This window comes from Morus notabilis, unplaced genomic scaffold (assembly GCF_000414095.1).
Source record: "Morus notabilis unplaced genomic scaffold, ASM41409v2 Scaffold124, whole genome shotgun sequence".
Classification (NCBI taxonomy): Eukaryota; Viridiplantae; Streptophyta; class Magnoliopsida; order Rosales; family Moraceae; genus Morus; species Morus notabilis.
Window position 1 is genome coordinate 128,584 of NW_010361697.1, and position 10,887 is coordinate 139,470.

Below are 10,887 nucleotides of genomic sequence, written 5' to 3' on the forward strand. Positions count from 1 at the left end.
GCCAAAGGAGATTTCTTGTTTGAGACTAAAAATGAGTCAAGTGTTCCGAAAAGTACTTGTGAAAGTAGTACTCATGGTGATCATGGTTCGGTCGAGGACTTATGGGGAAGCTGCAGTTGGGATAACTCTTCTGAGGCTTCTGGGATGTCATCAGCTGACTTTGCATTGACAAGCTCGCCGTACGAAAACCGCTTATCAGATTGGATATCGGAGTATTCGAACGACATTCAGAGCGAAATGAACTACCAAAATGACTCTATCAGCATAGAGTCTGCAAGTTCTTATCTGGAATGTTGGACTGCTCCTGATTATTCTTACACATGGGACTGTTCAGGTTCCTTATGGGACATGACTTAAGTAAAAACTTCACAAATTGATCCCTAAAGTGTACAATGTAACTTTGACTTGTGAATATGAATTAGAAGCTTCAAACTGTAAAAATAGCGTGTCATATTAGTATATTTTCAGTTGTTTTTGGCATGTTTGAGATTATATTCTTAATGGCAAATGATTGCAGTAAATTAAGGCCAAAGATTTAAAAAAAAAAATCCATACATAGTGTGAAGAGAAGTTGAGTTTGCTTTTTCCGCTTTATGCATATACCAAAAATGGTATGAGATCGAATGGAGAAGTTTCTATAATTAGACTAATCAATATAGTATTAAAAAGAAATTAAGAGGTAGCATAAATTAAAAAAAAAAATTAAGGAAAGGGAATAGATAAGCAAGTTTGACGTCACTCAACAACGTGGAACTCTTTTCTTTAGACTATTCTATGTGCTTATCTTGCAGCTAATGTCTGGTGATGATCTTAGCCTGATTATATTGGAGTATGCTAATTAAGAATACAAGATTTTCACATTTGTTCTACATCAGAAGAAGTCATCAATCAGTTAACTAGGGTACTCATTTCTCTTTCCTTTTTTTTTTTTTTTTTTTTTGAGATTAACTAGAGCACAACACAAATCATTAAAACCAATCATTAAAGTGAGAATCTCATTCTTAGTCTTCGAACTATAGGCCAAATTCTATTTTGGTAGGCCCCGTTCTTTTCGCTGATTCGAGTTTAGAATTCAAGTTTTGCTACAGTAAAAAGCTCTCAGAAACAGTCACATCTAACTTTTTGTCTACAGTAAAAAGCTCTCACATAACATTACATCTCAACTCGAATTAGCGAACCGAACGGGCAATAAATCATTCTAAATTAGTCCTTTCATCTTAAATTTCAATGAAAAAGACACGTGAGGATCATGTGAGACTCAATGGGAGTCACTGTAATTTTATATGTTAGGGTACTACTGTTAAGAAGGAAATCATACGTTTTCCTTTGAGATTTCAACAATTGAATAGACGAAATGATTAATTTAGGACAATTTGATAGATCATGAAATTGAGTCAAAATTTAAAATGGAATTTAGCCTGTAGTTCGGAGACAATAATGTGATTAAAGTTTAGGCTTATGAACATGGATTTATCACAATTGTAAATTCATGATTGAATTGGGGGTTTTTTTTTTTTTTTTTTAGCAGTATCTATACTTGGACCACTTTCAAAACCAAGTGGTGATTGTGTAAAATAAATGTATAATGATATCATCAACTGTTTCTGAGGTATTAAGAGGCATGCAATGGCCAATAACACAGATCTAAGCTAGATTTAGACCAAGTGGTGATTGTGTAAAGTGAACAATGATTATATGTTTTCAACTATTTGTGAGGTATTAAAAAAGGCCTGTGAATGGCCAAAAACACATCACTTTTTTTTTTCTTTTTTTTTTTTTTTTCCCGAATGGGATAACATATTACATTTGCATGCTTCTATATTATGTAAGCTTCAGAAGGATTCTCAAGGTTTGAACAATTGTTTAGGTTTAAATTTGTTTACAAAAAGTAAAAAATAATTTGAACTTAGTCCAACAAAATTAGTATTTGTTTAAAAAGAAAATATTCATGTTTTGAACCCTAATATGATGTTTTAACTATCTTGAACTCCAAAAAATAAGACTTAAGTACTCTCTTATTGGTTTTAGCCGGTTTAAACTCTAAGTTCAAATCACACATGATTCAAACTCAAAAATTCATAGTTTAAACTTTAAATCAAACTCCACAATTCAAAACTCATACAGTTCAACTCAAAAGTTAGTTTGAACGCTCATACCAAACAGATCTTTCATGTTTTTGGTCGAGCATAATATAAGATATTACAAGATAATATTATCCATTTAGCAACTAGATTAATTATGATATTGTGCGAGCAAACACTGGCCTACAATAAAAGGGTCATGAACAATAAGGCTTCATAAGATGTCAGACGGCTTAAAAACGACAAAAAAGATTAGCCCCATAATTCGTGTTTTGTTAAAAAAAAAGAAAAAAAGAAAATGGAGGGGCTGAATTTGGTATCAATAACCTACCTAGGTACGTCACATTCTATCGACATATCTGGCAAGACTAGTTGTGTATTTATTTATTTCGTAGGTTAGATTGAATTATTATATGTAAGTCCAAACAGTACTTTAGAACTTGATAATGTGTTGGTTAATTAATTTTATATTTTGAGATTGGACATGAACTACATGGAAACTGCGTCATCTTTTAGCCATACTAAAATATAGTAGCTTGTATTCTCTTCAACTAATAGTAGCTTAACTTGGAAGGAAAAAGGGGCAAAAAAAAAAAAAAAAGGAGCTTTTTCTTTGGTTTATATATATGTTTATGTTTAGGCGTTTTATGAAATCGCCCCATATATTATGACTATGTCTTGTACCTTTTTTCTTTCAATTTACTATTCTTAAACTCCGTTAATTTTACCGATTTGAGTTTTGCTACAATAAAAAATTTTAAGAAACAATCACATCTAATTTTTTTACTACAGTAAAAAACTCTTACATAAAATCATATCTTAACTCGAATCAACGAACTAAACGGACCCTTAAACTTTAACTCGGTACACAATATATTGAAAACATCTCACACACTTAAAAAAATTTGAGAATTTCTCTAGTAGGAGTACACAATATATAAAAAGAAAATTATCTGTTTTGTATTTTTTTTTTAATTTATTGTGATTTTAATCAAATTTAACAGTTAAAAATGACCTACTAGAAGTTTGCTAAAGATTAATTGAGCTTGCCTCCATCGGCTTAAATGAGTCTTGAACCTTAATTTTACATGAAACTCACCATTATGTTTAAACATTTCCCATCGCGTGGATTTGGTACGACATTTCATTTGACTAATTGGTCATTAACAAGTGGAGGAAAAAAAAAAGAAAAAAAAACAGAAGAACTATTAGTACCCATTTTCAAAACCACTTTTATGGTTTCGTAAAATAAAAAATGAAGTGAAACAAGAAAAAAAAAAAAATTTGTGTGGTCGCTCAATTTTCTAAATTAGTATTTTAATTTAGTTTATGCTTCACATTTATTTTCAAAACGGGTTTTGACAACAGGACCTTTAATCACTGATTTCAAAATTTTAATTCAAAAAACTAATAATTTCAAAACACAAAAAAAAAAAAAAAAAAAAAAAAAAAAAAAAACGCGAACCGAAATCTAATCTTTACCATATGAGTATTTTTTTTAACAAGAAATTAACAATTGAGTTAGATGAAGAAATTGGTAGATAGCACAACTTTCAGCTGATCTACCAAATACAAGAGCAGATTTTCTGCAGTGATTTTTTTTTTTTTTTTTTAAAGTAAGCTAAGTGAAACAAAAATCTCATATTGTCACAACTTATTTTTGATGATAAATTGATGGGTGTTAGGGAAATCATACCAAAATAACAAGCATGAAAATGATAACGATAAGGACAAAAGAGTAAATGTAGATGAAGGTGACATAGAAATGCTTTTTCCAGACATATCATCCGTATAATCTGGGCCTGATCCCAAACCATCTGTACCACCATTTGGTCCTGTGCTCCACATCCCCAAATTGTTGTCCCTGAAAATTCAGATTTTGCATTATTTTGTTCATCTCTCATATATTATGCATAGTCCTTTCTTTCTTTGTAAAGAATTGTATCAATTTCATATTATTTACCATATCTTGTTGACTTTGGTTCAATCATGGACAAACTATCTATTAGGATTAGAAAATGCAAATATGATTGATGATGGTTACGTTACATAGTTTTACAACGATCTCTAGGGTAAATACCAATATCAATGCTATGTTGAGCACTAAAAAGTGTAAAAACAACATATTTGATGTGCTAATTTATTTTGTTCTCTAGCATAGTTTATTCTAAATGCTATATTTAATTTTTGGTACAACTATATAGGCCTCGTTCATTTCATCGATTCGAGTTTAGAATTCGAGTTTTGCTACAGTAAAAATCTCTCAAAACAGTCACATCTATTTTTTTTGCTACAGTAAAAAGCTTTCACATAAAGTCACATCTTAACTCGAATTAAAAACTCGAATCAGTGAACTAAACGGGTCAGTCTTTTTATAAATAGATTTTTATTTTGAAATAATTAAAAAATGATGGTAATTTAATTTTTGTCAAAATTTAACAAATGGCGGATTGCGCACACAAGATATGGTTTGAGTTTTGATATGCGTGTTAGAGGGATTTAGGTGTAAGAAGTTACTGTTTAGTTTGCTGATTTGAGTTTTTAATTCGAGTTGAGATGTGATTTTATATGAGAACTTTTTACTATTACAAAAAAATTAAATGTGACTATTTCTGAGAGTTTTTTATTGTAATAAAAATTAAATTCTAAAATCGAATCAATAAAATAAACGTGACCTTAGAATCATGATGTTATTTTCAGACGTGTTCTTCTCCCCCAAAGAATTGTTGGTGGAAATGAATATGTTTAAATGACAACCAATAACAATGCATAATAATACTAAAGTTCGACAATCAAATCAACAAACACGTGTAATTTTTTTAATATGTCCGATATAACATAATTGGTACGCGTGACATTAGAAGTGTGTGTATGGCATTATGGTTCATGTTTATTGTGGAAGTAACTATTAATGGTCATATCACCGATTGATGATGAGAAAATTTGTCTTTCCTTCAAGATTGATTCCGACTAATGAGTAAAACATGTTGGTCCAAACTCCAAACACATTAATTGGAAAGATGCCATCAGCCAGCCTAGACCCCAACTTTGGATTTTGAAAATTTATTGTTGTGTACTGTTTGAGTCAGGAATTATTGAAAAGGATAAATTGCATTTTACTCCTTAAACTATGGTGTCTTTGATACTTTTACCTCTTTTAAAACTTTTTTCACCTTACTTCTGTACTTTTTAGTCTTTTACATATCAACCCTTTGCTAACTCCTTAAAGTTAGCAACAAAAAAAAAAAAAAAAAAAAAAAAAAAAAAACCCTTTGCCAACTTTTGTTAAAAGTTTTAAACTGAATTTATCATGTAAACATCCACATTGAAAATTTTTAGTCACATATGAGTTCACACGTAATTCTTTTATTGACTTATTATAATATAAAAATGGAAAATAAAATAAAAATAAAATATTCTAATAGATTTTTGAATGGTTCCTTTTTCGGCCAACTATATCAATAAAATGAAAACAAAAATGGAAAAAATCCCGATTCACTTCTTGAAAAATTCACATAGTACTTTTAAAAGACAGAAGTTAGCAAATGGTTCATATTGCATAAGAATAAAAAAAAAAAATATTGCAGATAATGTGTCAAAAGATTATGAAGGCTGAAGTGTCAAAAACACCATCATATAGGGATGAAATGCAATTTACCCCATGAACATTTCATGGTCAAGGGTGAGTTAATTAGGAGATAATCAAGAAAAAGTAAAAGGTAAAGAGAAAAAAAAATAATAATAAAGGTCCGGAAAAAAAAAAGAAATTATTAAAAAGAAGGTAAGGGGGAAAAAAAAATACCTGCTACCAACTCCAAGTGGGCCCGCGTGCATGGTGAGAAAATCGATGAGCACAGCGGACTTAGGCTCCACACTATAGGCCTTCTCGTACCTGAACTCTGCCCCCTCCCCAGAGGCCACAAAAAATGCTCCATTTACCATTATGTCCCCCTCCGATCTCCAATTCCAGTTTTTCCAATCCCCTTCTCCCGTCTCCACTCGCTTAGTCACCTGTCCATTAAATAAAAAAAATAAAAAATAAAAAGTCCATTTGAACATGAAAAATGTTTGAAGACACGCATTAAGCACTATCACTAATAATAAGAGATAAGTTTTACTTCTAGATCTTATGTTGTGAGACCCATCTTCTATTAGCCGGTGACACTGAATATGAACAATTATGATAAGAGTACGTATTTCTTAACATAGCATGTATAATTCTCCTCTTTTAAAATATTTTAAAGTTTTTAAAGACATGAGTGATAATATATGTCTACTATATGACAAATATACTAGAAAGGGAAAAAAAAAAAAGAGAAAATTTTGCATTCTTCTTTTACCATCAAATCACTTAAAGTAAGATCAAAAGAAAAATAATATGAAAATTTAACGAAACTTAATAAAAGAATTTGATAGCGACAATGCAATACTGCATAATGTTAATTATATTCGATTTGGCTTTTAAATAAAAACATAAAAAGAGTAAAATAAAAAAGAAAAAAAAAAGAAAAGAGACCTCTTTGGCATTGCGATCTGAAGGCGCGGTGTAGCGATTGCCCTGACTATTGATAGTAGGGTTACCACTACCACCAATGGCATACATCTCCCACCTTGTGAAGTCATTGTTGACGACATGAATGTAGCCTCGGCGGCACCGGGGCATGCGCTGCACCAACTTTTCCCCGAAGTGGTTGAAAGCAATGGTGACCTGCATGCCAGAGTCGGGGGTGTAGTCGTCGCTGTGGCCGAGCAACATCACCTCGTTGTGGTGGGAGAAGAAGTTGTTGGATATGGTGATCCCCGTAGAACCCATCACCGCGTCAATTAGCCCGTCCTTGCATCGTGACAACGAGCAGTGGTCGATCCATATGTCTTTTGAGCCAAAAATCGAGATCCCGTCACCGTCCGATTTTGTTCTCCATCCATAGTGTGTGGGGCTCGACCGCACATCAGCCTCACCTTTTTCACAAACACATAAAAATGTTAAAAACTTTTTTTTTTTTTTGGTAAAATAAACCTGATAAAAATCTAACAGTCCATCATGTACAAAATTAATTAATTAAGTAGTGAAAAACTTTATAGTTCTACTATTAAGGGATTCTAAAATATTACTCTTGGTAAGTTGATAAAAAAAAAATTTGAGGGTTAAATAGTGGTGGTGTCTTTTTCTTTTAATACCAATATACCTAAAAATAGGATTGTCAAAATATCAACATGAAATTTTCACTTTTCTTTTTTGTGCGGTCCATTAACTTTAGGTAGGCCACTGGATTTTTTTGTGGTGTTGGTTGGGGGCAAATTCATAAAGGGGAAAAGGAAAAAAAACAGAGAGAGAGAGAGAAAAGAAAAAAGGAAAATTGCTGCTTTACCATAGTGGATAAAATCTCCTAGACCGAGCACCTTATAATATACTAGATACTAGAAATTATCTATTTAAATACACACACACACTTAAAAGAAGAGAAATTTAAAACATGTTCGTCAAATTTAAGGAAAGAAAATATGAACAAAATTTCATGAAAGAGAGTTTGAGAAATGCGAGTGGTGTATATTATTTACCTGAGGAATAGCAATGATGAATATGTATATTGTGTATAATGACATTGCTTATATACTGCAATGTGACGCAACCACCACCCACAATGTGGACATTGGCTCCACGTCCATCCAAGGTCTTGTAGCTGTTGAAGATGAGCTCTTGAGAGAGCCTTATGAGCATGTTCTCCGGGAAAACAATCCACAGCGGCTCCGGCTGGATAACTGCATACCGCAGAGTCCCCGGCCTAGGGTTTACAGCGTCGTCGTCGGAGCTGTCGGTGACAATATAGTACTGGCCATTCTTGCCGCCGAGAGCATACTGCCCAAACCCAATTGCGCAGTCTGCAAGACGCTGCCGGTTGTTGGGCCACTCAGGGTCGCATTTCCAGCAGTCATCGATCGGGTTACCGGTCAGGCATGAGGATTGGTCTTGATCTTGAGACGTTTGTAGCATTTGCCTTCTTGCTATGGAAGCATTTACTTTCCTAAAATTGAAAATCAAAAGTAAAAATAAAAAAATAAAAAAAAAACAAATGTTATAAGAAAATATTTGTACATACATGTTTAATGTGTAATGTAGGTAAGATGAGATAGAAAGCAACCAAGTATCTTATGTAATGAAAATGTGTCTTGAAGATGTACAGCGTATATATATATCTATATAAATTGTTCACAGCTCAAAACAACGTAATAATGTACTCCAAATATACAAGAGGAAGTCAAGAGATCTAAGAGGCAGAGAGTGTTTTGATGAGTGTTGTACAAAGCATATATATATATATATATATAAATATATATAGATTGAAAAACCTGAAAAGAGCAAACTAATAAAGCTTACTAAAAGGGTTGTTGCTATTTTGTACCTATGAACTTCAAGAACGACCTCGTCAGGGTTGGGATGCTGACCAGGAATTAGAGTGAGGTTGAAAGTGGCGCCACCAAATGAGCTCAGAAGAACTATAAATACAATAATTATTAAGACAATGCAGGTTCTTCCAGGCATTTTTGATGAACCAAGTAATACTAATAATATAAGTACAAGCTGGAGTGGTGAACTAATATCTAGATATTTTGAGATATATTAGTTCACTAACCAGAAGAAGTTTCTACTATTCTTGTACTTGAAAGATGAAGTTAGAGTAGAGTAAATGAACCATGTTTTACAAACAGTTTTTTGCTTAAGACAATCTGGTATATGAATTAGAGCGTTTGTCCGTCCTCTCTCTCTCTCTCTCTCTCTCTCTCTCTCTCTCTCTCTCACTGTGCCCACTAGTATCATTTCAATCTTTATTTATAATCATTGTCATGGACTTTTCATATAAATATTCACTCACGAGGTAAAAGTGTTCAAGAAAAAGAAGAGTGTGCGTTTGAGAAATTAGAATTCCCGCCTGGTATGGAGGGGAGTGGTCTCCAATGTACCTTTGTGTTTTTTTTTTTTTTTTTTTTTTTTTTTTTTTTTTTTACATATTTTGTTCAAAAAAATATTTGTTTTGTTGGGTATTGTACGAGCAGAGTGAGGGATTTATATTTTATTGGGTCTTAATTAAAAGATGGAATTACTATGTCACCATAGTGATTAACTCTAAAACGACTTTATGGGTACTTCTAATGACATTGATGACGTGGCATAGTTTTATTGGGCCGTTAAATCTAGTTTCATGCAGCATGGATAAAGGCTAGTAAAGTTGCAATTCTTGAACTTCAAAAATTAATTAAAAAAAAAAGTTGTATGCAGGAAGACTTTTTGACTTAAAAACAGTCTAAAGCTACCTAATTGAAGCTATAACCACACTTCTGGTTTACACTAATTTTTTGGGTATACGTTCAGTTAAGAAAATATCACTTTCCTTTTTTTTTTTTTATAATGAAATGCCATGTAATCCATTCTTACTCAAAACCTACTATTTTTAGTTTTATTTATTTATCAACTCCTATTTTTTAGTTGGCATTTATTTGTAACCTCATTGCCGGCATCAAAAGAGATAGAGAAGGAGAGAGGAGAGGAAGAGTCAGAGACTAGGGATTAGGGGGAAAAAAAAAGGTTAACCATTGGTTTACTCACCAGACATAAAGTAAACCAGTAGTTTACTTAACTCTTCGTCATTTGGTTTTTAAAAACAAAGTTAGAGATGGACAAGAAAAATAAATAACCATCCGATTCCTTTAGATAAATATTGGAAATTTCATGGTAAAAACTACCGTCACTACGAGTTGTAGCCGTTAGATTAATTTTACAATGATATAAGTTATGAGTGTCTATATTGACATAATTACTTACATTTATAAATTAAAATGTTAAAAAATTAATTCCATAGCTAAACCAGTACTAGTAACCACCCATCGGTCTAAGTGAGCATCAGTGAGGAAGTAAGAGATGATTCAACTAGTAAATTACTTGTATCAATAGATTAAAACAATATTGTTCACATAGACTATATAAACCTCAAAAGTGGTATTACCAAAAGAAAAGAAAAAAACAAATAAACCGATAGCCAGCTTCCTTTAAAGTGGTATATATGCAGTTATTTCCTTTTTTTTTTTTACAAGTAATTACGAATTCTTGTTTAATATGTAGTAACTTTTATATACAAATACAGGATAAATTAGTAAGATAAACTTTTGCAAAGAAAGAGTTTCATATGGTTCAATATCATCAATGACGACCAGTTATTTCTTCAAGTAAGATCACTATACTTTTTCCTCTCATACACTTTGATCTTTCTCTTTTGCTTTTGGTCGTTATATCTGAGCCAAATGGAGTCCTTTTCATTAGCTTTTGGAAAAAACCAGTATAAATCTAGGCCTCGTTCATTTCACCGATTCGAGTTTTCAATTTTAAGTTTTTATAGTAAAAAGCTCTCAGAAAATATTACATCTAACTTTTTCTACTACAGTGAAAAGCTCTCAAAAAATGTCACATCTTAACTCGAATTGAAAACTCAAATCCGCGAAGTGAACGAGGCTCTGTTAATAGCTACAGGATGGTACTGTGTAGAATCCAGTTCCGAAGCACAATAACTTGTAAAGTGTACACACAATATACCCCAGTAACCAATGGAGCCATAGAATCGGGGGAACAAACTGATAAGTTCCCTCATAATACATACCTTCTTTTTCAACATGAGGGTCCCACTTAAAAATTAAAAAGAAAAACAACAATAATTGAATGGATTTTACAGTAAGACCTGAAAAAATAAACTATAGTAAGTAGACGTTTAATTGATAGATTTATAATTATAATTCAGAATTATTCTTGATTTATGTG

At 32.1% G+C, this 10,887-nt stretch overlaps 1 protein-coding gene across 1 annotated transcript; it reads right to left on the reverse strand.

Moving 5' to 3' along the window:
• Positions 1-3,728: 3,728 nt before the first annotated feature.
• LOC21405383 (probable pectate lyase 12) lies at positions 3,729-8,751 on the reverse strand. The gene is made up of 5 exons (XM_010100504.2): positions 8,483-8,751; positions 7,641-8,104; positions 6,598-7,040; positions 5,884-6,092; positions 3,729-3,945 (listed from the first exon to the last, which is right to left on the reverse strand). The coding sequence occupies exons 1-5, from the start codon at positions 8,620-8,622 to the stop codon at positions 3,729-3,731; spliced, it is 1,473 nt and encodes a 490-aa protein (XP_010098806.1). The 5' UTR covers positions 8,623-8,751.
• Positions 8,752-10,887: the final 2,136 nt, after the last annotated feature.